This window comes from Phoca vitulina, unplaced genomic scaffold (assembly GCF_004348235.1).
Source record: "Phoca vitulina isolate PV1807 unplaced genomic scaffold, GSC_HSeal_1.0 scaffold2, whole genome shotgun sequence".
NCBI lineage: Eukaryota > Metazoa > Chordata > Mammalia > Carnivora > Phocidae > Phoca > Phoca vitulina.
The window spans coordinates 91,709,377-91,736,695 of record NW_022589705.1 but is presented as its reverse complement, the minus strand read 5'-3'; the positions used below and the strand labels follow the sequence as shown (position 1 = coordinate 91,736,695).

The 27,319-nt window shown below is 56.4% G+C and overlaps 1 protein-coding gene across 3 annotated transcripts in view; it reads right to left on the bottom strand.

Annotated features, from left to right (window-relative positions):
- Positions 1-13,236: 13,236 nt before the first annotated feature.
- The window catches only part of DHRS3 (dehydrogenase/reductase 3), a 37,937-nt gene continuing 23,854 nt past the window's right edge, over positions 13,237-27,319 (bottom strand). For 2 of the 3 annotated variants that reach the window (XM_032393360.1, XM_032393357.1), the window contains exons 3-7: positions 21,620-21,763; positions 20,845-20,964; positions 20,318-20,556; positions 15,981-16,106; positions 13,238-13,749 (exon numbers count right to left, since the gene is read on the bottom strand). In XM_032393360.1, coding sequence (XP_032249251.1) covers positions 13,665-13,749; positions 15,981-16,106; positions 20,318-20,556; positions 20,845-20,964; positions 21,620-21,763 — 714 coding nt within the window. In that variant the 3' untranslated portion in view covers positions 13,238-13,664. Of the gene's footprint in view, positions 13,750-15,980; positions 16,107-20,317; positions 20,557-20,844; positions 20,965-21,619; positions 21,764-27,319 lie in introns of all 3 variants that reach the window. The other variant, XM_032393349.1, reaches the window with a different exon arrangement.

Sequence of the window (27,319 nt, the reverse complement as noted above, 5' to 3'; positions counted from 1 at the left end):
TACTCCAACTGGTAGACCTCCAGATTCTGGCTTCTGCTCACTTGGGTCTTGGGCAACCAAAGGAGAGGGGGGACTCTAATGCGACCCAGGACACCTTTGGGGAAGGAACAGATGTCAAAACCCAGAAATTTTCCAATATTCTAAATTCTGTGGACAGAGTAAAATGTCAAGGAATATGATGTATAGGAAGAATGGCTACAATATATAAAGAGCTTATTAAAATAAATAAGAAAAGAAAATCACGAGTCCAATATATGTGAACAAAGGAAAGGAAAAGATCGTTTACATACAAAGAAATTGGAGTAAGGCAGTTGGCGTGCCTTGAGCGCTTATCCTGCGGTAGGTACTCATTAAGAGTTTTACACCTCGTTTAATTATCAGAGGAAGTGCAGCAAGAAAATCCAACCAACAAATGTAGAGTTTGGTGACAGTGACATGTTCCTAACTTTTTCCTACATTATCTGTGAAATGCTATAACCCTTTTATTTGTCCCAAGAAAACCCCTGAATTCCCATCTTAATTAAATCTCTCCAACCAAGCAGATTTCTGATATCATCCATTCATTCGGGTGTGAAAGACTGGCAACTGCTTCCGTATTCACAACCCCGATAGCTGTGTCTGGAATAAAATTAACTTATTTCTGAGTTGTCTGGGTTCTGCGAATAATGTAACTCCTATTGTATATCCAAGCTACTCTTGAAAGACTCAGGGCAGTTCTGAGAAATACTAGAAAGACAAAAATACATATTGTATTTACATATTATAAGCTCTTGGGGCAACGAGCGTATTTTGATTTGGGTACTCTGAAAGTGCTGTGTGGGCCTAAAGCTCCTATAGATATGCAAATAAAAAGAAAAAAAATTGGCTGAATTGGAAAAATAAATGATGACAATAAGGCCATGAGGAGGTGGAGGTGTTATTCCCTTTCTATGTGATGAGCTGGGGCTCAGAGATGAATTCACTGGTCAAGCTCACTTGCTCCAAATTGCTACATTATAAAACATTTCTTTACACTAACAATCTAAAAAGGGCAGATTAAGGAGGTACTGTGAGATTATTTTATATTTACTAAATTGGCAAAAAAAAAAATGTTTTTAAGGCCACACCCAGCATTGGCAAGAGTGCAGAGAAATTCATATCCTTACCCTGCTGCTGATGGAATTGCCAATTGGCGTCACCCTTTTGAAAAGCAAGGGGCTGACACCCAGAATAAAAGTCATAAAACTACTTGTGTTCTTGGTTCCTGTACCCCCCCCATTGGAATCCATCCCAAGAAAAATGTTTAAAAGGTGCAAACCCCCACAGCTGGTAAAATATCCATGACCACAAGTTATCAATGGCAAAAAAAAAAAAAACCCGACACAACCTATACACCCATTAGGAAAGGAATTTACCAAAACTATGGGAAAGGTGAATGAAGGAAGAGTCCGAAGCCATTGAAATGATCTTTAAAGTGAGAATTCTGAAGGTTATGCACAGAAAACATCAGGGTGTTAAGTAAAAATTGAGAATCATAAACATAAGTAAAAAGCCTGGGCACATACAAATTTTGTGTGTGCTGAGCTGAGTCCCAGGACCATTCGCAGGCAGGAAAATGGTACTTGCTCGGGCAATGGGTGAGTGCCCTATTTTTTTTTTTTTCATTTTCTTCTTTCTTGACACGACACCATCTTTTTAATAATACTAAAGAAATACTTTAGAACAATGAGCCCATGGGCGGACCATCTGCTCCGGGAAGCCCCTGGCCCAGGAACTGTGGGAAAGACAGGAAGCAGAAAGGTCAGTGTGCCCCAGGGAAATCCCACTGTTGGACAGGCCGGAATTCAGGGAGAACCTGTTTCTTTGAGCGGGGGGGCAGGATGCTGATGGGGGCATGATGCCCCATTCTTAAAGTTGTCAGCTCTCTTTGAAGGATCCTATAATTTTCTTCCTCCTTCCTTCTTTCCTTCCCTCACTCCTTCGACACATCTGCGTGGGACACCTGCCCCGTGACAGATGCGGCTGTCGTGGGGCGATCAGGGAAGGCAGCCCTCACACCGCAACATGGATGCTGACACCTGAATGCCTTTTAACAGTATTTTAATTTTTACAAATAATGAGTGTATATTATTTTTATAACCAGGGAACACAGAGCTAATTTCATGTCAGGAAGTGCAAGAAAGGTGATGCTTTATGGAAGATTTCCTGGCATCAGGGTCTCTTTGTAGGGAGGGCCCAACTCTCATCTTTCCACGCCTGGCCCAAGTTCTCTGCCTCCGTGGCCCCGCTCTGGAATGATGGGGTGAGGTAAGCGGGGCCCATCCCCAGTAGCGCCCTGTCCACCACAGCCAGGGTCCTGAGCCCCAGAAGCCCCAGGTGGGAGGGAATGACTACCTCCGTGCCGCAGAGCCCCCTCCTGGGAACGCAACCCGGGGGGACCGGGTTCTCCACATCAGTTGGCCGCAAACCAGATACACTTGCTGACTGGGGAGATGGCTCTGGGTCCGATGGTGGAGCAGGCAGCTTCTCGGAGGCCTCCTCCCCACCCTCCTTGCCTACAGACGGCCCGGGCCTTCCTGCTGGTGGGGACCAAAGCAAGTGGGTTCTCATTCCCCCCAGGGGCTGCGGCCGCATTTCTGTGCGGAAGAGGAACACCAATGCTCACGCCTTCCTGCCGGGCTGCCCTCCACCCTCTCCCCGGGGCAGTGCCGACTCCCAGGCAGCTCTCCTCTTCCTCCAGCCCCGGGATGGTCGGCACTGAGTTCCCATCTTGCAGAACCTCCACCGAGGCTCCAGAGGCCGCTGTCAGGTGCTCAGGTCCACCCAGACCACCCACCTCCATCCACAGGGCTTGTCACTGCTTAGCCCTCCGTGCTTCTAGGTGTCCCTGTCAGGGAGGCAGGCTGCCTTGAGCAGATGACAAGAAGATAAGCTACCAGAAGGGCCAAGGGCAAATCCAAGGTCGTCGCCTTGGCCCGGCCTCCGCTGCTGCCCATCAGCCCTGTGCCCCAGGCCTGCCCCGCCCCGCGCCTCACCCCACACCGCTCCCTCCACAGGGGCGTCTCCTCCTTACGATTCTGACCTCAGCTCCCATAGCACATCCTGCAGGCAGCCTTCGTCGACCACCCCAGCCACCGACGGCTATTTGCCCTTGTGGCTGGTCCGTGTCCTCGTCTATCCGTCCATTCACCTGCTCCCGTGCTGTCCACTCAGCTGTCCCAGGCTCCTGAGCCCAGCTCATTCTGTGTCCCTGGGCCCGGGCCCAGTGCTTAGCATGCAGCGGGCGCTCATCCGCACGTGCCCCGAGAGCCAGTGAACACCTGGCAACATCCAGCCCCCTCCCCCTGCTGGTCTCCTGGCCCCGCGTACCTGCACGTTAGGGTCGTGCATTTCTTCCGAGCACCGTCTATGCATCCAGGCTGGACGGGAGAACGGGACAGTGGGAGGAGACAGCCCGGTGACCGTCCTCAGGACCTCCTCCTGCTCTTCTGCAGACTCCCTTCCTGGTGATGCTCCCTGGGCTCTGCTCAACACCGGTGGCCTCCCCTGGCACACACTTTGTAGCCTGATGACCCATGAGGCTGTGTCTGTCCATGGGACCTGGCACAGACCTATTTGCGGCACCGAGCCTGGGACAATGGCCATTGCTTGGAGGACCCCTCAGGCCCGCTTCGCCATAGAGAGGGCCTCTTGTCTTGCCCCCGAAGATGGAGCTGGTCCCCGTAAGGTGTGGCTCAGGCCAGAAGCAAGCCAAGAGAGGGAGGTCTGGGGTGAGAGGTCCCGCTGGAGATCCTGCCCTAAACCTCTAGGGCTATTTTCAGGAAAGACAACTCTGGCCCCACCGTAAGAGTCTCCGGCTCCATCAAGGACACGTGCCGGGTCTCAGAATCGTGCGACCCTCTCAGGATGAGGGTGTTGGGTGGGGGGAGGGCAGGGTGGGGGGTGCAGGAGTTCAAACTTCAGGCTGGGCAGGCGAGACAAGAACAGCTCCTCACCGGGCCGATGGCCTAGAAGCCAGAGGGCTCCATCCTCACCCCCTCGCCTCAGGTGGTCGTGGTGGTGGCTGGGGGAAGAGGCGGGTGACAACCCCCCCGAGAGGTGACAGCCAGGGGGCGGGAGATGCTCCCACCTGAGTGGGTGTGGAGCAGGTTAGCTGGGGGAAAAGTTCACCGAGAGGGGAGCTGTCTGTTTCCCTCGCTTAATTTATCCACTATTTGGCTAACCTTGCTCTGAACCCAGGCCCCGAGACCCTTTCCTCTCTCCCCCGCCTCCCCACTGGGCTCCTGAGCCCCGCCACCAGACCTCCCGCCCTGTGCGGGGAGGCGGGGGACACACCGGCCTGGAAGAGGCCTCGGCCCGCGGGCCGCCCTGGGGGAGGGGCTGGCTGCCCAGTCAGGCTCTTATTTATGACCTGAACCTTCCCATCCTTAGTAACCAAAATAAAGTCCCGTTGCTGTCGAGGTCCAGGCTCCCAAACGCCAGACTTGGGCCAAGCAAGCGCTCGGAAGGCGCCCCACCCCGCCCGCCTCTGCCAGACACACAACCACTGCTCGGGACACACTGACCTTTCCTTCGGGGGCCATCTGTCATCCTGGCCTGGGGCATGTCACCGGGCGCATGGACCAGCTGGTCGTGGAGAAGGGGCTGGCCTCCTTCCCTGGCCCTGGGGTGGCCTCTGGCCCGGCCTCCGGTCTGTCTTGGCCTCTCCGGGGGCTGGGGGCACCGACCCCTCCTCATCTGAGCCTGCTTTATTCCTGACATGTGCAGGGGGGTGGGGGGGGGGTCAGTGGGTTGGGAGGGATTTGTGGGGGGGGGAACCGGAGAGGACAGCCATAGCTGTGACAGCCGGCCCTGGCACTTACCATGTGCGATCTCCGGGACCCACCCGGTGGCCCCGGTCCTGGCTGGCAGAAGGGACTGGGCTGGGCAGAGCCGCCATCCGAGGCCTCCGAGCCAACCCAACAGGCCCGCGCCGGGAGCCAGCACGCTCCCTCTCGCGTTCTCACCTTTCATTCATTAGATCTCTTCTCAGAACTATGAAAGTGCCCCGTGTGGCAGCCACCAGTGACAACAGAAGACGCATAAAGCATGAATCGTCCCATCCCGCCCTCCCCCACATCTCAGGCGCCCTTCCTCCGCTCGCTCCGTGTGCACACATGCTCACAGACGGGGGGTGGGGGTAGGTGGGCAGATGCAGGGGTGTGTGAGTATGCCCGCGGGCACCGCGAGCGGCCGGGGACCCCCTTGCTTGTGTAATCACGGGACCCCACAGCCCCGTCACTGGGCGGCTGTTGACTAACTGTCTGGAGTGGGGGCAGCCCCCAGGCCCCACGATGCCACCTCCAGCGAGCTCACCCATCCGTCACATCCGCCCCTTTCTGCTGGGGGCCACCCCCCTCTCATCGGGATTACCCAGTTGCTCCCCACAATCAGTTCCCTGCATCCAGAAAGACCTTTCTAAAAGCCTGATCATGTCACTGCCCTTGGGAGAAGGGCCCAGATCCTTACCAGGGCCCAGCAGACCCTCTCTGGTTCGGCCTCCCTGCTTCTCCAGAGCTGGTGTACCCCTCCCCGCCCCCAGGCTGCTCTAGTCTTCTTTCCCTGCCTCAGACACTCCTCTAGCCGGGCCTGCGCTCTCGGCTCCTCCGGAGGGAACAGGCCCGGGCCTCAGCTTACATGTCCCCTCTCTGGAAGGCCACCTCCACCCCCATCAACATGGCACATCTAAGTCCGGATCACACGGTCGCGGAAGAGACCGGTTGCAAGCTCAGTGAGGGCAAGCCCTGCCTGTGAAGTTCATGGCCCCCACCGCTCCCCACCACCCTCCCCCAGCCCCAGCACCTGACCGGTGATGGGCCTTTCAGAACTCTTGGTGGAAGCTGAGTGGGACGGACCGTCGGGGCAAACCATGCGCCATTCTCACATTTCCTGAATCCCTGCATCCCGGGACCACTGTCCCCTGGCTTTCAGGGGCCACAACTCGCCCCAGAAAGTCCTCTAGCTCCGGCCTTCCAAACGCCATTTGCTCTCGGCCGCGGCTGGGGAGTGGCGGTGCAGGGAGGGGCAGACAGGGGTAGCGGCGAGCCCGGGAGATTTCCCTGTCCCCCTCAGGGCAGCCCCACGAAGGACTGCCAGATAGGGCTGGTCAGCTGCCAAGCATGCCAGGGCCAACTGCCCACCGGGGTGCCTGCTGACTGCCAGCCAGTAGGGGCCAGGGGGCAGCAGGGGGCCGCCAACCGCCTGTCACCACACCGGCCAACTGTCAGTCAGGAGAGGCCAAAGTCCCGCTCCGGGAACTCAGGACGGCCCATCAGGCACGGCCCAGGGGCAAGTCGGGGAGTCCGCCAGCGCTCATTCTGCCGATCGCTGCTTTCGCTACCCAGCATCCTTTCACCTTTCTTCTGTCCAGGGCAGCCCATTGGACTTCTGGGGACCCACCCCGGTTCCAACTCTCAGTCCAGGCGTTCCAATGGGCTTAATGCCCTTCCAGGCTGCAAGGACAGACCGCACGGCTCAGGTCTGGCCAATCAGAGCATTGCATTCCTCTGGCTTCTGTGATTGGATCACAGTGGACACGTGACTCAAATCAAGCCAATCATAACCAATCAGAACTAACTTGGATTGACTAGGAAAACCCAGTCTGGCTTCTTTCTGCTGCCCTTGAACCTGGGAGGGTGCGAGGCTGGAGCTGAGCAGCTGTCTTGCCCTCACTAGAACAAAATGTCTGAGAGTGAAGCCAGCCCAGAGGATGTGAACTGAAGGACAGAGAAAGAGAAACTGGGTTCTGAACCAGGTCCTGGAAACATTGCTAAAACTCCTGGATCCAGCCATACCTGAAATCATTTATCATTGGGATTTCTGATTATGTGAACCGATAAATCCCCCCCCCCCCCACCTTTGGCCTTAGCAAGAATCACTGTGGGTGGGACCCGTAGTCACTCAGGGAGTCCGCCCGTGTCCCATGCAAGGCCGTCTGCTGGGTAGGGTACCTGCTCTTGTCTGAAGCCCAGGCTGGCTCCCAGGGAACTCCTGACCGAAAGCCAGAGGCACACAGCTTCCATATGTGCTTTCCCCGCTCCTGGCTGCTGAGGCGCGTGATCGTGACTCCCCTGATCAGATCCTCCCTCAGCCTTTGACTCAAATAAGTGATGGAGAAGTGGGTGGTGGGGATTCTCTTCGGTGGCGGCCAGAGCCAGGATTGTACAGATGAGGAGACAGGCTCCGGGAGGTTAAGGGACGTGCCACACAGAGCTGGGACTCAGATTTGGCTGGCTCCAAAGTGCAGCCTCTTCCCCTCTCTGTGTGCACCCTGGCTCCTGGCTAGGTCAGCTCCCTGGGCCGGCAGCCGACCCTCAGCCAGTGGGGGCCCTGAGAAGACATTGGCCAGGCCAGAATCCTCCTGTTCCCCCATCCACGCCCCCACCCCCGTAAGAAGCCCACTGCCACGGGGCATCCATCGTGGCGTTTTGGGGCAGTTTGCCTCGCTCTGTGAACACGCCAGGACTACCCACAGCTCGCCCCAGGCAGGGATCTGCGCACGGTCCCCAGTGTGACCTCCCCAAGCAGGATCCAGTTACATCGCAGCCAGCAGCTAAGGAACAAACGCAGCTTGTGTCTTCCTCCAAGTGCTTATTTCCTTTGTCTTGTGAACATTGAAAAATGAAAGGAATGATAAGGATTTGGGGGCGGGAAAGGGGGGGAGAAGCCCGGAAAATTCTGCAGTGTTGGCAGAACTTGCCAGGAGGGCGGCGTGAGGGAGTTTTCAAACCGAGTCCAAAGACAGAGAAACTCAAGTGTGCTGCCGGCAGGGGAGGCCGGAGGGGCCTGAAGCCTCCTGGGTTCCGGGCTCCCGCCTGGGAGTCGGGGTGCACCCTGGGGTGGGCGCTTCCCGTCCGTCCTCCTCTGGAGCTGGCCTCTCCTCGGCCAGGCCACCGAGCCTCCCTGGGCCTCCGCCTCTCTGCCGGCAGGTGCCCCGGGTGCCAGCTCCCATTGCTCCGGCTCGTGATGGGAGAGAAAGGGGGCAATGTGTGTGCTCAACCCGGGGCCAGTGAGCCCCTTGGGGGACACGTGGGGAATGGCTTGGTTGTCACAACTAGGAAGGTAAGGCGCTCCTGGCGTCTAGTGAGTAGAGACCAGGGATGCTGCCAAACATCCTACAGCGCCCAGGACCATCCCCACGGAGAACTGTCCCCATCTAAATGTCCGTAGTGCCTCGGGGAGACCCTGGTGTGGCGCCCTGAACACTTCATGGTAAATGTTGGTTTTAGGATTCAGGGGCCCATCTGGAATGTAACGGGAGGTGGGTGGGGGAACGGGGCATGCTGTGAAGAGGGGAGCCCACCGTGGCTCCCTCTGGCAAAGGCTCCGTCTGACGGGCTTGCGTCGGCGCCTTGCGCTCCTGCGTGGACCTGCCCTGCTGCTCACGGGGCGTCCGCTCTCCAGGGGAAGGGAGCCAGATGGACCCAGGGGGCAAGGAGACAGGATGGCCCGGAGTACCCTCCCAGAGTGCGGCCTGGGTGAACAGACCATGGTGGACCCACACGCTGGACGATTACTCGGCCGTGCAAAGGCCCGGTTACCCTCGGCCACGGGCAGGGTGAGGCCTGAACACGTTTGCTAAGGGAAAGAAGCCGGCCACGAGAGAGCACATCCTGCACGCATGTTCCCAAAGGTGTCTGTGCGGCTGGTTGCACACCCCCGTGACTATAGCGAGCGCCACCGCACTGCGCACTCGGAGCGCTTGAACTGTGCGGCACGTGGATTCTGTCTCAACACAGCCGCGCACACGGAACCTTCGTCAAGGCTCGAGCCCACCTCCCGTCCGGTGAGACAGGCGCTGAGGGAAGGAAGGGAGCGGCTGCGGTGGGGCAGCCCAGGCCTCCGGGGGCAGGTGCACACCTCCCCGAGGCCCCCTCCGGGGCGGGCTGGTGTGCGCTGGAGAGGGGGCTATGCAGGCGCGCCCAGGTGACCTTAGCGACCTGGCGTCTAGGCTTCAGGGCCCTGCAGAAGTATTCCCTCCCAGCTGCTTCCATCCAGGGAAGTCGGTGACCCCCGGGTCACACAGCTGAGCGCTGGCCGACCAGGCTGCCCTGCCCGGGCTAGTTTGGGGTGGCGGCCCTGCCTCCAAGGCCTGCCATCCACCTGAGGGGACCCACGTGCCGAGAGCAGCTCCCCAGCAGGGCCTTGGCCATCGTGCCCCTCCCGGCGATGCCTGCCCCGGGGACTTCTGTGCTTATTTTCTTCCCGAGCCACCGAGAGACTTGGGCGCAAAGGACCTGCCCCGAGCCAACCATGGTGGGAGGGGCCAGAGAAATGTCCTGCCCCCCACCCCCCGCCGTGTGCTGGAAGACAGCAGTCCCCCCCACCCCCCATGAAACACCTCCCCGTCGGGCCTCTTTGCTCTGCCCTCCCCGGGGACCTCCTCCAACCGCTGCACCTACTACCCGTGCTGGGGCCTCCTGAGCTCCAGCTGCGTTCCACCCCAGCCTGCTGTCACAGGGCTGGCCAGCCCAGGCCAAGATGGTGACGCCAGGTGCCCTGAGGGGCACTTGGGTCCTGGCTGGGAGCTGTGGGAGCCGCCAGCATCATGTCATGCCCTTGAGTTTCCGGAGCCTTTGCACTGGACACTCATCCCTGCCCAGGAGGCCAGAGGGCAGGAACATCTCGTCCTTTCTACAGGAGAGGAGGGGTGGCCTCACATGCAGGAGACGGACGAGCCAGTGGAACTCCAGAGTCTGGAGTCCTCGGGGGCCTCCTACCTCTTGGGGAGCCTCTGGGCCTTGGTGGGCTGGGAGAAGCTGGGTGCTCAGGGGTCTGCTGGGTTCCTGGACGCTGAGGGCCTCAGGGGGACCGTGAGAGGTGAGAGGCGACAGCAGGCCCAGGCTCCGCACCACAGCATGCAGCCCCCAGCTTATGAGGAGAAGCGTGTTAACAGATGTTGGTAAATTGGACCCCAGGATGAGAGCCGTCCGGAAGGGGAACGGAGTGGCTGGGGTGCCCACGGGTGGTTCCAGGCCTTCCTGCTGTGCTGAGGGACAGGTCGTCACCCCCTGCTTTGCCTGAAGTGAGGGGTGTCTCTATACCGACGTTCTCTTCACAAACATAGACCTCTGGGCTCCTATGAATGATTCCCCCTTTACAAGGCCCTTCCTGAAAATCCGAGAAGCCCCCTCCGAGGGAGAAGTCCCGAGGTACTGTGGTGGGAGGGAGAGCCCCCACGGCAGCCCTTCCCTGACCCCCGGCCCCCATCCACCGACCTGCAATTGTTTTTTCCCTCTGCGCTGCTCAGCACCCAGACAGCAGGATTCATCTGTCTGTGACCTGGCTCCTTTTTGTGTCCCCCATCAGACTGGGACATCCCCGGGGGCGTGGGCTGTCCGCCCCGTCAGAGGGGCTCTTGTCGGGGAACGCAGGGCAGGGCTGAGCCCTGTCGTCACCCTGGTCCCTCCTGGCCATAGGTTTGGCCCGAGAAGAAGAGACTCCACTTCTCAAAGCGTTCTGGCCCCGGGAGCGGGGCTGCGGCCACAGGATTCAACTCTTGGCCATTTGCCAGGCCAGATAGCCTGGTGCCTGGAACCCTGCCAGGATGGGCTCGGGTCTGGTGCCTCCTGGGTTTAGTGCCCACCTCCGATCTGGTTCTCTTCGGAGGAACCAATGGCATGGCAACTGGGTCATTTCCCAGGGCCCAAGCCTTCTTTGCAGGGTCGGCATGCCCTGTCCTGCCCCTCGGGGGTGTCAGGGAGCCAGAGTTCAAGGTTTGTCACCCTCTCTCCCTTGGCTAAGCCCGGGGACAGAATTAGCTCTCCTCCCTCACTCTCAAGGCTTTCCAAGCACCCAGACCATCCCGGGGAGGGACCAGGCTAGGGCCTCCTGGGAATCTGCCCAAGGCTTTTTCCCTGGTTCCTCTGGGAAGAGATCCAGAGAAAGACTGAAAGTGTCCCAGCAGAGAGGGAGGGGACGGGGTAGGACCAGGCCCTGCCTGGCTGTCAGGAGAAACCCCTGGGGCTCTGGAAAGATGTGAGGTCCCAGTGGAGCCAAGGCAATTCCCTTCTCAGTGGGCCCTGGGGAGGGCTGGCCGGCCCTTGTCACTCCCAGAGTCCTCACTGTGTTCCTGGTCTGCAGGCCAAATGCTGCATTTTATGGAAACCTTAGGAGTCAAATCCCCTCCAAATGGTTGGCCTGGAGCCAGCTGGGAGCACAGAAATCTTCCTGCCGCTCAAGGATGATCAGAAAAGTCGGGGCTCAGGGGACAGGATCTCCCCTTCTCCTTCCTCATCTACCCCTGCCCACGAGATGTGCCCCCGCCTTCAACCTCCCTCCTGCGAGAGCCAGTGACAGGCTCCTGAGACAGCTGAGGGGCAGGCCCAGCCCATGGACCAACCCCACCATGTTGTCCAGAGAGGCCACAATGGGGTGATCGATACGTGTGGGCATGGACGTTCCAGGCCTGCCCTCACCGGGCTGGCCAGGGTGCCAGGAGGACGCCTTTAGCAGCTTTCTCTCCCCCGCCCCCCTGCCCCCACACTTTGGTGACACATATCCTCAAGCACCAAAACACGGGTGACGAGTCACTTGCTGCAGTGCGGGCGCTTGCCGGCCAGGGAGAGCCACGTTCGAAGGCTGCCTCTGGAGTTACAAGCCCTTGGAACCCGGGCAGGCAATCTCCTTGCTCTGGGCCTCTTCGCTCACCTACGAGACCATCTTTCTGGCACCACCCCCACAAATAGCTCAGTGCTTCTTTGGGGCTCCGCTCGGGACCTGGTGTGTGCACAGAGGGGCCACCACATCCCAGAGCAGCATCTGTCTGCTTCCCTCCATCCTCCGCCATTTCGATTTTTCCCCACGTTCTCGGGGACAGCTTCCGCTGCGTGGCAGACTGCATTATGGTTCAGAGTGATCAATCACGCTTCCACGGAGTGCATGTCCCACGGCAGCCACGGCAGGCTTGACCACATGACCCGCCCTGGCCCGTGAAATGTGAGCCGAAGTGACGCGCCCTGTTTCCAGGCAGAAACCTTCGGAGCCTGGGCTGGGTGGCCGGGTGCGTCTACCTCTGCCCCCAGACAGCGGCCCAGATGGAGGCTGCTCACTCAGCCAGGCTCCCAGCGTGAGGAGGACACAGAGCAGAGCTACCACACCCTCGGCGGACAGGGGGCAACCCTAAGACAAGCCTCCGTTGTCGGCAGTCAGGGAGACCTGGGGTCACACCCTGGCTGACACAGCTTGTGGCTGTTGGAAGGGGTTCCCAGGAGCTGCTGCTAGGTGCGGTGGGGCATTAGCGGTTAAAATGTGATGCTCTCGACTTGGTGGCCGCTTGGCAGGTACTCCACAAACAGTGGATGTAACCACGACTTGGCATTTCTGCGCGGACCCGACTGACGAGCGTCCGGACTTGGAGATTAATCTCCCGATAACGTGAATTGTGCATAAGGGCCGCCATATGCAGAGCCCAGGGAAGCTCCTACCTTGAACTTGCGACCTTCTCCTTCATCCCTGGGGAGCTGCTGCCCATCCCCCCTCCCCCCGCCTACCCACCCACCTGCGAGAGCCTTGTAGACAGAGGCCACCATCCACCTGTCCCCCTGCCCGAGGTCAGGTTGATAAGCTCACTGTAGCAGGAGAGAACACATACCAGAGGAACCATGGGGCATCTCCTCCACGTCTCCTTGGCCGTAAACCTCCTCGGTGACTGAGCCCGGGTCCACTGTGCCATTCCAGACCTCCCCGTTGCTTTCTATTTCACTTCTAGCCCCTGCCGTCAAATCTGGCTCAGGGGCCTGTAGCAGACTCTTAGCAGGGGACCTCTGGTGCTGGTGGTCTTCAGAGTTTTGGCTCCTCGGAGACATTGCCTCTCAGTACCCAGTCATGCTCAGTAGACTGACCCGCCGCTCAGTGGGTGCTCACTAAGGACTGGTTCTGCTCTCCCGAGCTGGTCGCTTTGCAGCTGGTGGGGCTGTGGCAGGGCAGAGGGCAGCTCTCTGCAGACTAGTTCATTCAGGTCGTGGGTGGCGAGGCCAAGTGCCCCCCAACCCACGGCTGTTGGGAGGGGCCTGGCAAAGGTGGCAAGGAACCACATACCCCAGGCACGGGCCCCAATTTCTCTCGCCGTCTCTGCCCTCTTCTTGCCCCCTCCACTCCTGGCAGCTGGGGACCCCGAGCAGACCGACCGTCTCTTAAAGGATGGGGTTTTGTGGTGGGGATCGGTCCCCTCCCCACTGCTAAGGACGAGGGGTCGGGGATTTCAACAAAGGAACTCACAAAAACCATCTCTTTATTTTTCATTCCTGCCATTCAACCAGTTTGCACAAGCTGAGGATGGGTGGATTTCGGAAAGAAGAGAGCATCTGGGTATAGACCCTCCTGGCAACAGTCTAGGCACACTGCTAAGGCTGGTTAGACTCGAGAAGCAATTTAACAATAAAATCTACAGAATTAGAAATGTATCAAAGTGTCAAGGTGGCTGCTGGCTGGTTTCTCGCCTCCCCATGGGGGTCAGAGTTACACCCGTCAGTCCTGTGCAAAGGTCCTGGGGCTGGCCTGGGGGGGGCACCCGGATTCTTCCTGGGGCCAGGAGCAGTCCTGCTCACCCAGCAGAAGTGTGCCAAGGGACAGGCGTGTGGGTGTGTGCCCAGCACCGTGGCCCCCTCAGGTTCCGTGGCTTGTGAGCGTGTCTCTGCGTCCGGCCTTTATGTCCGCCCTTTGAAAGTGTTCATGCAGGTGTAGGTTCCTGAGAATTTGTAGATCTCCTCCAGTGCGGCCTGTGGGAGTATGCTGGGGGAGTGGGGAGGGAGGAAGGAAGGTGGTTAGCAGGGGCGCCAGTGGCCAGGTCACTGTGGGCCACGGAGGACCACACAGTAGAGCAATGGTTCCCGTAAACCACCACCCCCCACCCCGCCCTCCATGGAGGAAGGGCTTTCAAGTAAGTGGATAGACAATGTTTCCAAGGTAAAGATGGGTGGTAGAAACAAACTTTCAAAGCCACATTCTTAGCATTTTGGGGCCAACAGGTATCTGAGAGATGAATTAACTCCACGTGCTACTTATTCAACAAATATTTGCTGTGTGGGACCGACGAGTCAGGTCCTGCCGTCACCTCCTCCAGGGAAACTTCCCAGACTCACCCCCAGGCCTCTCCTTGGGCTCCCCCACAGCCCCTCTGCTTCCCCAGTGGGCCCTGCGGTGTCCTTGTGTTTGCTTGTCAGGCCCATGCGTGCCTCGGAGGGAGATACTTCATCTCTGATCCAAGCCCCACACGCAGGGCTCAGTCCGTTTGTTAAATCAAATCCAAGGGCCCTGGCCTCGGTGCAGGATGGGAAGGGCTCTGGAAGGCTCCCTGGGGCGTGGGTGGCGCTAGAGTTGAGCTTGTAAAGATTTTTCTCGGATGGTGAAAAGGGGGTAGCGTGCAGGGGCTGGGAAGGGGGTGGCCTCTGCTTCCTGTGGAAAATAGTGGGGGACAGAAGAGGGAATGTAGGCTGGGGGCTTACTGTGGGAAACACTGACATGTTCTAGACAAACCAGCTTTTTTCTAGAAGGTTCAGAAAGGCTTCTGAGACGCTCCCTGCGGTGGAGGGTGGCAGTCTCTACTCTCCTAGGGGCTCACAGAGGCAGCAAGGAGCATCTCAGAGCAACAATCAGGATGGCCTAAGGGACGCAAAGATGTGGCCCAAATGCCCCCAGGTGCCCCCTGCCCCTGCCGCCTACCAGGTGTCTCTAAAAGAGCTATGAGTTTGGACTGATTGATGTTTCTCCTCCGTGAGGAGGTCCCCATGCCTGCAGTTGGAGCAGCTCAGCCAGAGGGGAACCGGTTTCCTGGGCCTTGATGTCTCATGAAGTCACCTGGGTCCTTCACTTCCTGAAAAGGCCTTTCAGGTCAGAGGGGTCCAGTCAGCTGGGGGCTGGGGGCAGGACTGGGAAGGGCAGGGTGTGCTGCCCAGAGGCCCAGAGGAGCCAGGAGTCCACGGTCACGGGGCTCCAGCGTCCAAGCTCTCCCTGAAGCAGCAGGTTTAGGTGGGCACCTGGAATGGCCGCCCCTTCAGGGCAGGACTGGGAAGGGCAGGGTGTGCTGCTCAGAGTCTAGAGAGTTCTAGGAAATGCGATGCTGGGCCAATTCTGAAGGAGGATGATCTCCTCTTTAAAGCCTACCTCCTGGTACATCCCACCTGACCAGCCCTGGAGCGTTTCTGGGAATCTCAAACATTGAGATCCCTGTTTTCCCCCATTAGATTGAATTTCCTGGACCTCAGGGCTAAGTAATAGTCTCTGGAAACGGTGGTTCTCAAAGTGTGGCCCAGGAACCCTCAGGGGATACCTGAAACCTCTTCAGAGGTCAAACTGTTTTTTGTAATAACACTAAGATGTATTTGCCTCCGTACGTCTCTCCCCCACATGCAGCTGAGTTTTCTGGAGGCGAGGTGACATGTGACATCATAACCGATTAAAATCAGAAGCAGATCTAAGCATCCAGTTGTCTCCAATTAAGTAGGCAATAAAGAACTTTGCAAAAATCAAAACAATGCCATTCTTCCTACTACTTTTATTTTTGGTGGAAAATACACTTTTTATATAAATATCATATTTATGTCAACAAAGGATGGAAATGGATTTATTACTGCTGTTTATAAATGAATAAGTATTTTAAATATAAACAAATACATAAATCTTGTAAAACTTTTTCCATTTTAATTTCTCCTATGGTAACTAATAATAGATACAACTCACATTAAAAAAAGGGGAGGCGCTTCGGGTTCCTCTAATTTTTAAGATTGTACAGGAGTCCTGAGACCCACAAGTTTCAGAACTGCGGCTCTATCCTAAGTGTAGGAAATCCCTGGCACACAGACCGCCTCTGTTCGCTCTCGCGCCCACAGCAGACATGACTAATCGATCACACGCGTCGTTTCTCCTGCCTGCCGCCCCCTCCCCACCAGCGTTCCCCAGCAGAAGGGGAAATGGCCAGCGTGAGCCTGCCTCGGAGCTGCCCTCCCCCACCCCCCAGCCCTTACCTTTTCAAGATAATGAGGGCATGCATGGTCCACGGGAGGAGGAGCAGGGCCTGATTGAGCTGCACGGCTTCCACCGTCCTCCGGGCCACCGTCTCCGGCTTCAGCGGCGGGAAGAGGTTAGGGAACCTGACGTAGGAAGAAACGATAGGGGATTCTTCTAGAGAAGCCAGTGCTTCTGCTGACCGTCTCCGTGCCTAAAAAATTTGGCCCATCCCTCTGGTGTCTGCTCTTTGGGAGACTTGAGTCCCCTTTAGAAGGTTCTGCCCACCCCCCACCTGCTGCCCCAGAAGGGGTGGGAGTCCACCCTTGAGTCTCCCCTTGAGAATGGAGATCTTGTAGCCCATCCCCTGGGACCCTTCTCCAAAATGCTTCCCAGGGATCCTTTATTTAAAATGTCACTCTGATCATGGCGCTGCCTGGCCCAGACCCTCCCAGGGCTCCCAGTGCCCTCCACCGCCCTGCTCCTTGTGGACCCTGCTCACCCACTGCCTGACCCCTCGCCCTTATCACTCTGCTCCAGCAATCCCGGCCAACCTTTCTGTTCTTGCCACTTAAACTCTTCGCCGGCTCAGGGCCTTTCACCAGCTGTCCCATCAGAGAGGGTTCTCGGCCCGTCCCCTCGGGGTGGCCTCTGATCTCCTCCCCCTGCTAATTCCCTGGACTGCATTGGCCACCTCGAGAATGGCGTTGCTTGTCTGCTTGTTTCCTTGCTCATGGCCTGTCTCCCCGCCTCAGACTGTGCGTTCCACAAGGGCAGAGGTCTGGTCGGTCTTGCTCTCTGTTTTATCCCCTCTGTGCAGAGTCTGGTACCTAGTGGGTGCTCAATCAATGCTCACTGAACGGATGGACACAGAACAACCTGCTGTTCCCCAAATGTGTCCTGCTCGTCCTGTCTGGAGGCAGGGGTCTGCGGGAACTCTGCCCAGCTTGCTGCTTCCCTCGCTGGTTCATTGATTCACTGAGCCATCCAAACATTGACAGAGCGCTTTCATGGGGTTGGTAAATGAACCACTGAATACACAAACGCCAGGGAGCTTTCTCATGCCTGTTCAGAGGCCTCTGACCGGAGACCCACACATCTCCCTAAGTGCCAGGCCTGTGCTAAATGCATCAGGAGCCGTTTGCTCCAATTTATAGGGAAGGAAGCTGAGGCTTTGGGGGAGATTAAGGGGGGGGCCTAAGGGCTCAAGCCAGGCCAGCATGGGCCCCAGGCCAAAGCTCTGTCCTCATCCTCCCTCGCAGCTTGTCCCATCCCTCGTGGGCCCTAGGCACAGGGCTGACCTCAATCCCACGGAGGGCTTGTGTGCTGTTCGGGCCCCAGGAGCACTTAGGGCGGTAAGTCACTCAGAGCTGATGTTACCTTGAGCAAAGGCAACTCTTGGGACCCGAGCATGGGCTGGGTTGGCCTCAGAGAACCCGTGGGTGTCCCCTCCTCCCCATTCTCCGCCAGGGGCTTCCTTCCCTATCCCAACATGCAGCCAAGATGCTCACAGCCCTGTGATCTAGAAGGGCAGCCACCAGGGGCCTGCAGAGCTGAATGTGCTGAGGCCGCTCACGGAGGCCGGAACAGACACCGCGGACAGTCTGGTTTTCCAGCCCCGACCTGGGCCGGTCCTGCTCGCTACTTGGGGGATGGGAAGACAGGATGGATAGGCCAAGCTCCGTGGGTTCAGGGGGGCCCTTCCTAGTAAGACCCCTGTAGGAGAAGCTGACAGAGGATGCCAGAGTGCCCACTGGAGGGTCCTTCTTTCCTTCTTGGTGGGTGGGATGGGTACACAGGGAACAGGCAGAGCCTTTACCCCCACGGAGGCAGCCCAGACTTGTGGAAGAAGCATGTTCAGCCGATTTCCCTCTGTGTGGCCCTGGGCAAGTAACTTCGCTCCTCTGAGCCTCAGTTCCCACGTCTGTGAAATGGGAACAAGAGCGCTCTCACGGGGCTGCTGAGGGTCAAATGCAGCTGCGTTTATAAAGTAGCTGTTGTGGCTGGAACATAGAACAAGATCAGTAAATAGCGATTTGCAGACAACAGCTCCCACCTCTACGACTCGCTCTTGCCAGAAAGCCCATCAGTTTTTTCATGGTTGGGGAGGAAGCCAATGCTTTTCTTTTTCTTCTTCTTTTTTTCTTTTAAGAAATGAGAGTTGGTTAAACACCAATCACCCCTTTATGACTCTCCCCACAGTGTGCGCAGATGTGCTCAGCTGCACATCCACAGGTCACTAACCTTCACCTGGTGGGTACCAACTGCCAGGCAGGCTAGTGGATCCCCACTAACCTGTGAAGCAGGGGGTACATTACCAATCCCTTCTTAGAGATGAAACCAAGGCACAGAAGAGCTAAAGTAACTTGTCCAAGGTCACACGGAGCTGGGGTTTGGCCCGAGGCTGTGTGGGCCCCCACTCGGAACCACTGTAGAAAGGTGGCTTGGGGGAACCTTGAATTTCTTTAATGCGCCAGAGAGGAGACTGCCAGAAGGTGAGACAGGCACCCTGCCAGAGGTCTGCTGATATCCTGCCCACTTCCGTGTTCCGGAGCCCATTGGAAGCCCTGGATTGCCCCTGCTGCATTTACAGAGCACCTCCTGTGTGCCCAGATGAAAAGAAGCCAAACCAAGAGGAGATGGGGGTGGGGGGGAGCCAACATGGAACATTAACTGTCATTAATCCAACCTCCTCCACATACAGAATCTACGATGCTTGGCACGTGAGTCGGGTGGAAATTTCAGTGGCGCACGGAAGGTGTGATCTCTGAGGAAGGTTAATCACCTACGCCTTCTTTGAGATGCTCACTGTCAGTAAGGACAGGTATGCGCCAGGCTTTGCACCAGAACCTTCTGTGTGTTACTTCGACCCCTTCTCATGAGCCCCTGAGGGAAATATGATTTCCACTCGTTTACAGGGGAGCAAAGTACGGCTCAGAGAGGTAGCAAAACTGGCTCAAGATTTTGCAAGTGCAGAGATGCGGGGCTGTCACCAAACCACTCTCGATACTAACAGTTCGGGGGGACTGAGGGATCCCCGTATGGTTTGCTCTCTGTGAAAGGTCCTCCACCGGCTGACTCATTCGATTCCCACCAGGGCCCTCCACGTCGTCCTCGTTTTTGGAAGAAGCTGATGTGTATAATTTGGAAGGCAAATCTATAATTGTATGCCATGTTGCAAAAAGCAAGGAAAGCAGCTGTTGGGTAATCCCGCATTTACATTTATCTATGACTTTATGCCCCTTCACAACCCCACATCATTATAGTGCCAATTATTGGGCAGGTAACATGTGGTGTTGCCTGCCAAGTCCCATTTTATCCTTATCACAAAACCCTAGGTGTGGACATCCTCATCATCCCATTTTTTTTTCTTTTTCTTTCTTTTTTTTTAGAGAGTGAATGAGCAAGCTGGGGGGAGGGGAAAGGGGCAGAGGGAGAGGGATAGAATCTTAAGCAGGCTCCACGCCCAGCATGGAGCCTGAAGTGGGGCTCGATCTCATGACCCTGAGATCATGACCTGAGCAGAAATCAAGAGTCGGATGCTTAACCGATTAAGCCACCCAGATGCCCCTCTCATCATCCCATTTTATAGATGAGCAATGGAGGCTGCAGTGGGGACTCATTGGACCCAGGGCCACAGGGGACATTACAGGTAAAGGTGAGTTGGCACCAAAGCATGAGCTCTAAACCAAGGGTTCCCATTCCCTTTGATTTAACTGGCCTGGAGGAGAGGTGGTTGGGCTTCAGGATTTCTTTAAATTGAGCTATAATTTGCATACAATAAAAAGGCATAAATCTTTAGGGTATAGCATGATTACTTTTTACCTGTGTAACAGCCATTCAGATCAGGAAGAGAGAACATTTTTAAAAGCCTAGAATGTTCCCTTGTGCCTCCTCCCAAGCTATGTCCCCAGCCCTCCAGGGACGGCCACTGCGCTGGTTTCTATTGCCATGGCCTGGCTCCAGAGCTTCATACAGTGCCTTCATGCAGAAAGCACTCTTCTGCGTCTGGCTTCTTTTGCTCCACACAAGACTTTTGAGATTCATCCATGCTGTTCATGGATCAATACTCTGTTCTCTTTTGATAGTTGGGGAATATTCCACTGCACCCATGCATGTAGAACTGATACTTTATAAAAGTCCCCTGACCTGAGAAGCAGGACCCTAAAGCACTACGGATGGAGAATCGGGTCTGAGACCACAAAGCCAAAGATTAACGGGCGTCGGAGATAGTTTTCACTGTCAGCTCTCCATGCACATATGCCGCGTGGCCCTGGTCCGATCTGCTGGGGGCCGTGGTGGGGGGTGTGGAGGGTTGGGGGGTGAGGGTGGGGAGGCGAGTCCCCCGCTCACTCACCTGACCCTCATGCCCTGGAACATCTCGGTGCTGGTGTGGAAGGGCAGCACGGTGGTGGCGCTGACTCCAGGACAGTCCAGCAGCCCCAGGGTGAGGCTCTCCATGAAGGCGAAGGCCGAGGCTTTGGACGTGCAGTAGTCAATGGCGCCGGGGATGGCGGAGAGCGCCAGCACGGAGTTGAGACACACGATGTGGCCGTTCTGCAGCTCCAGCATCCGCGGCAAGAAGGCCTTGGTGGTCTGAGGGTGGGCGGGAGGTCATTGGAGGGCCTCCAGCAGCCCCTCTAAACTTCTTCAGGGGAGAACGGGCCACCCCGAGGCACACGCGCCCCGCCGATGATGAGCTCTCCGAGGACGGGAGGGGAGGGGGCCGAGGCCTGTCCGCCGCAGGGCCCTGACCTCCACATTCCTGTACGTCCACATGCCCTAGCCCCGGTGAGCCTCTCCCCACGCCCAGATGGCACCCAGGAGGGAAGGAACGGGTCACTGTCACACCCGGGGCTGGCTGCGGCCCGGGACAGCCCTTACCCAGAACTGGCCCAGGGTGTTGATGTGCTGTGACTTGAGAAGGGCGTCATCGTCACTGTCCATGAGGCTTTTCCCGTGGACCACGGCAGCATTGTTCACCAGGATGGTGATATCGCCCACCTGCGGGCAAGGGGGCCGCGGGGCTGTTAGGGCACAGGGACCTGCCCCCTCAACACTGGCTGTGTGCCCCTGGACAGCCACATCGTCTCTCCGGGCATCAACCTGGATTTGTGAGACAGGGCTGCCAGCCATCCCGGGGTCGATCTGAGGGTCCGAAAGACTTTATGGTACAGAGCAGGTTTATAATCAATGGGGTTATTGTTATATAAAAGCAGTTAACATTCACCATGTGCCAGATACCAAACAGGGTGGTTTTTGCTCCCTTAGAGCTCACTGAGACATTCAGTGCAAACAGATGGCTGGAGTTAGGGCAAGGATTTTCCTAGAGAGCAATGGGACATTTGCCCCCCAAGCTCTAGGACAGAAACTCACAAGGTCTAAACTTCCAAAGAGGACAACAGGTGATCACTCCTGTTATGCAATCAACCCACACCCCTTATCCCTGCCCCGAATAGCACTCACATGCACACACACACTCACGCACACACAGCAGGGGCCGGCTTCCCAGGAGAGTCCCCAAAGATGCCCTGGAAACAGCCATTCTGCCATGAGCAATGCTCTTTCCCAGGCCAGGTGTGATTGATCTCTTTGGCTGGCATTCTCCTGGGTGTAGCCGAGCTAGAAGGGTGCAGACAGACCCTTCTAGGCCACTTACCTTCTCCCGGACAGCTTTGGCCGTCTGGTACACCTCCTCCCGGTTGCCCACGTCGCAGATGAAGTAGTGGCACTCGGTGCCCATCTGCCGAATCTCCTCCGTCGTCTCCTTCAGGCATTTCTCAGTCCGGCCCCAGAGAACGATCTGGAAGGAGAGGATGACAGAACTGATAAGTGGTCATTGGGTAAGCTGTTGTGATTCAGTGATTGGCATCAGAAATTCAGCAATCTGCCCGAGTAATTGGCAAGTGAAGTAACTGGCCTCCCTGATTGCATCCAAAGAGCGTATGCAAAGCACATGGACAACAGGCTTTTCTAAAGGGATAAAGCCTATTCTGAAATGAACAAGTAGTTTCTGAGCCCATTTATGACCGATCGATTGATGTGTTATTTACAAGTCCCTCTTAGACGTTGCTTTCCATAGGACGCCCTCTGCCAGCTCGATTCCAGAAGCCACAGCAAAACTCCTTCTCTACAGTGTTCTGGAATGCTCTCAGGAACATTAGAGCTAGAGCCAGGTTTATGAGCACCAGCCACCAGGAGGGACTGGAAGGTCCTGGCCGTGAGGCCCACAGAGGCGAAATGGGGCTCCCCACCTCGCTGCAGGCCCACTGGGAAGGAGGGCATGAGGAGAGGCACCAGGCTTCCACTGAGCAGGAGATGCTGCTGCCCCCACCGGTAATGAATGTGGGACCCGCCACACCAGGAGGAGACCCTGGTAGGGCCGATAAATGGATTCCTAATGGGGTGGGACAAATTTATGAATGGCTGGCCATAAAAGGCTCAGAAGAGAAGCCTGGCTAATTCTCAGCCTTGACCTAAGCAGGAACAACCCACCTACTTCCCCATGACATGAGAGAGAGGCCCCTCTTGGTAAAAGGGCCTGAAGATGGGGAACTAAGAATCCTCGGCGCAGAGGGATAGAGGCGGCCCGGGAGGCATCAGAAAAAGGAAGAGGGGAGCCTGGGTGGCTCAGTCAGTTAAGCATCCAACTCTTGATTTGGGCTCGGGTCATGATCTTGGGGTCGAGAGATAGAGCCCCACATTGGCTTGCACTCAGCACGGAGTCTGCTTGTCCCTCTCCCTCCTCCAATGCCCCTCCTCTCTCTATCTGAAATAAATAAATAAAATCTCAAAAAAAAAAAAAGGGAAGAGATGAGGTTTTCCTGGGGATTAGTCTAATGGGTTTCTATTTTTGTTTCTTCTTTCTTTCTAAAATTATCAATGAAATTCCTCCTTGAAGGGCGCCTGGGTGGCTTAGTTGGTTAAGTGTCTGCCTTCAGCTCAGGTCATGATCCCAGGGTCCTGGGATCAAGCCCCAAGTCAGGCTCCCTGCTCAGCGGGAAGTCTGCTTCTCTCTTTCCATCTCCCTCTGTCCCTCTGTCCCTCCTCCTACTTATGCTCACTCTCTGTCTTTCTCAAATAAATAAAATCTTAAAAAAAAAAGAAATTCCTCCTTGAAAAATAAAACTCAACATGAAACCCAGTGTGTGAAACGAGGGAAAGGAAGAAATTACATGTCCAACTGCATATTTTCTTCCTCTAGAAACAACTAAGGGGTCCTAGGAGAACAACTGATCACCTCAGAAGGTCTGGAGCAGCAGCACGGATAGGGTGCCCTTCACTCTGGGAACCTTAGGTTGCTTTTCGGCATAAACAGGTGTGCGGGGGATTCCAGCAGAAGGGGCACAAAGGGCCCAGGGGCTCCTGACCCCCCAGTTCTCAGATGGGGCAAGGAGGGTAGAGTATAAATCCCCCTACCCCTGGTCTGCCCAGAAAACCAGCAGCCAGGAAACCAGGGAGGCCAGGACTCTCTACGTGGCTGGAAGAATACCCTGAAGAGGGAAAGGGGCTGGAGTAAGGGGGTAAAATGAAAGCTGGGTCCCCTCGTCTACCATGGGCAGGGGATACACCCAGGCAGGACCCCCAGGTTTGACCATTTCCTTTTCGGGGTCTGTTGAGGATGCCGTGGGGGGCTGGCTTCTTCATACTCTGTGCTCAGAGTCCCCACCTCTGCCTGGGCACTGGGACAGGTTTGCTTTCTGCCCGCCTCACCCCAAGCCCACTGGGCTGGGAGCCCCGTGCGGGCCTCAAGTCTGGCTTGTTCATTTTCGTATTCCAGTGCCCAGGAACGCATGTGCTGTTTGCTGAGTGAATGTTCGGGGCCATAGGTGGGATGGGCTGGGAGGAGGTTTAAGGCTGAGACCATCCCATCTTCCTTGACTGAGCCATTTAGGGTCCCAGAACCTTCAACACAGAGTCTGCTTGGACCAAGATTCAGTGAGATCCAGATTTCCCCAGCGTCTCAAAACAGTCCTGGGGCTGAGCTGTGAGATAAAGAGTAAGTCAGAAGATCGGACCCTTGAAGGGGGGCAAGCGGTCAGTCTCAGGTGAAAATGAGGCTCAGGCCCATGCGTGCGTGCCTTGCTGGGTGGCCCCGAGCTGGTCCTCCAGGGATGGGAGGTGCGGGAGAGAGCTGAGGGGACGAACAGTTGGAGCTGCTCCTGCCACTGTCCCTTCCTGGCTTCTCCTCCTCCGATCCCCTGCCCGGACCCCTCTGAGGACCCAGAGGCACTGAGCAGGGAGCCGGCAGGTTCAGCCCAGCAGGCCTGCCCTTGTGGTCCCTGCCCAGGGTCACCTGCGGGTGACCTGGGCAGCTGACAAGACAAGAGTCCCACCCAGCGCCAGAACGAGGGAGAGGAGAGGACGGGCAGGCAGCCGGCAGGGGTCTGAGGAGCGTGAGGTGAGCAGCCTGAGGAGGGGGCAGATTTGTAAAGTAAGGGCTCAGGGTGGCTTCACATCTGCGGCCTCCCTGCCCCTCTAGGGGGAACAGTTAGCTCCCGTCCTTCGAGCTGAGTGGCTGGCCTACATGCAGGGAAGGGGAGCAAGACCTCCAGCCTCCCAGGGGCGGTGGGCCCACACTGTCTGCCTCAGGGAGCCAGTGTTCCAGCGAGGGAAGGCAGTGACTGGGCGAGAAAACCGTCGGACACAAATTATGGCGAGTGGGGTAAAGAGTAAGTGGGGAGAACTTCATTTAAGTTTGGGGATTGATGAGGTGGCCATGTTATGCCCATTGTACAGATGACGAAACTGCGGCCCAGAGAGGCTAAGAAACTTGTCTGAGGTCGCACAGCAACTGAGGGACAGAGCTGGGATTTGAATCGAGGTTTCTCACCAGCATTCACTCTCTCCCAGTAGGAGAAAAGCCATTGCCTCCTGGAGACAAAGAGCTGAGAAAATCAGCACAGCCTCTTGATATATCCTCACCTGCAGCCGTTAGAATGACGGGTGTTCACGACGCGGGAAAATGCTGAGGGATCTAACGCTGGGGAAAAAAGACTGCAGTCTTGTCCATATAGGATAATCTCAACTCTAAAAACTTAACAGGTTTTTTTTTTTTTTAAAGATTTTATTTATTTATTTATTTGAGAGAGAGAGAGAGAGAGTGGGGGGAGGGGCAGAGGGAGAGGGATAAGCAAGCAGACTCCCCACCCCAACCCCCTCGCTGAGCAGGGAGACAGATGTGGGGCTCGATCCCACGCCCCTGAGATCATGACCTGAGCTGAAATCAAGAGGCAGATGCTTAACCGAATGAGCCACCCAGGCGCCCCTGAAAGCCTAACAGGTTAATGGAAGTTGCCAGGCTAAGTAAGAACAGGGGTTATCTCGGGTGGGATCGTGGCTGATTGTGGTTTGCTTCTTTATGCCTGGGTGTACTGAGAAACTGTCTCTAAAGGACGGTGGCCATTATTTATGATCTTAAAAAAGGAAGGCAGAAGAAAAACTTCCGCACAGGTCATCCCCCAAACAGCTCCTTCACACATAGGTAACTCAGCACTGCGGGTCCCAGCCCTGCTTGCTTCCCCAGCCCCCAGGCGCTGCCTCTTGGGAGCTCCCCTCCATCGTGAGGTGGCTGTCTATTTGGATCTCTCTCCCCATCGTTGTGTGAATGAGCGAGGAAACTCCCAGAGGCCCCACAGTTAGGGTTTACGCCCACGCCTCACACACTGCACTTGGCCCCAAGTGCACTGTCGTCACCATCTCCCTTTTCGATCCTGTCTCTGGGAGGGCAGGGAATAAATCTCACTCATTCTGAGTTCCCTGTGACCCTACCTAGTGCCCAGCACAGGCTGTTTTTCTCTGTTTTAAATGCCAAGGCTACTGTGGACTCCTGTTCATCCCACAGAACCCTGCTTGAATGCCCCCTCAGGTCTGAAGCTTCTCTGGTTACTCCTTCCGTCCTCCCTACAATAGCAATGCCCATTATACAGCAGCTAACATCTAGTGAGCGCTTTCCGTGGGCTGGGAACATCCATGGGTTTTTTTCCTTTCATCCTTACTATTCCATGAGTGGGTAGAGTTATTCTGTTCAGGGGAGGCTCAGGCGGGTAAAATGACTCGCCCAAGGTCACACCACTTATGAGCAGTGGTGCAGTGTGACTCGGGACTCACATTCCCAGCTGCCAATACTAACCTTCGTTCGTGGATACCCCTGCCTTCCCCACAAGCTTGCAAGGTCCTCTGGGGAAGCCTATCCTTTCTTGTAACCTTAGTACCCAGCATGGGCCTGCCACAGAGTAAAAGCCAACTAACACTGTCAAACGGCGTTGGCCCGGGGAGGTCTCTAGAAAAATCTGCTGACCAGAGAACAGTGGGTGACTCTACTCCACACAGCCTGGCCTTCTTTGCCCAAAGGGGCTTGCATGAGTGCCTGGACTTGGCATTCATTGCTGGAGCTCAGCTGCAGAGCACAGTTCCCCCCGCCCCCCTCCCCCAGTGACGTGAGCTGGGTGGTCTCTGGGTGGGTCCCAGGAGGAGCATCTGTTTATAATTGGCAGCCCCGGAAAGATCCAAGTCCCTGGGAAGGTCTTTAGCAGAACAGCTCATGTCTCATGGGCTCCATGTCTTGGAGCAAAGTGGTGCTGAGTTGGCTTCTCAGAAGGAAGAAAATACCCCCCAGAGACCACAAACCATGGCAGGGCGGCGGGGGGAAGGGTCACGATTTGGAGGGTGCACAGCTCTCCTCCACTCTGAGCACCTCCAGTGGGAGGACATTAATAAGAATCCAGCCTTGTGGACAGATGAGAACGAGCAAACACCAAAATTCAGTGTGCCCAGGAAGGGGCGGGTGAGCGGTGTGCAGGGGTGTGGGCAGGTAATGCTGAGAGCATGGACGCGTACTTTCCAGTGTAAGTTGAATTTTGAGTTTCCCCTTCTTTCATAGTCCTGTCCATTTCCAAAAAGAGATCCCCTACCTTTTGAGTAGAATGGCCTAGAACACAGGCTCAGGAGCCAGACTGGCTGGGCTCCATTCTCTGATCTACCACTCAGGAGTCACACGAACTTAGCAAACCCAAGGAGCCTCTCTATAAATTAAGGTTATTCATTTCAAAGGGTGGCTTGGAAGATGCAGAAAGGACATGATAAATGCTGGCTATTCTTCTTTGTATTAATCCAAGAACAGAAATAGGCCCCCCCCTTGCTCGCAGAAGATCCCACTACCCCCCCATAAAAATGGAGTCACGGGGTGACAGCTGCCTGGAAGACTGGAACCGGGACTCCGCTGCCTTGTTTCTAGCCGCAGCCTTAACTGGGGCAGAACCACAGGATCTTAGAGACCCTTCCATTTCCATCCTTCCAGCTGACTTAGAAGACACTCCTTTGTCCACACCCCTGGCCCACGAAGGTGGAGACCATCGTC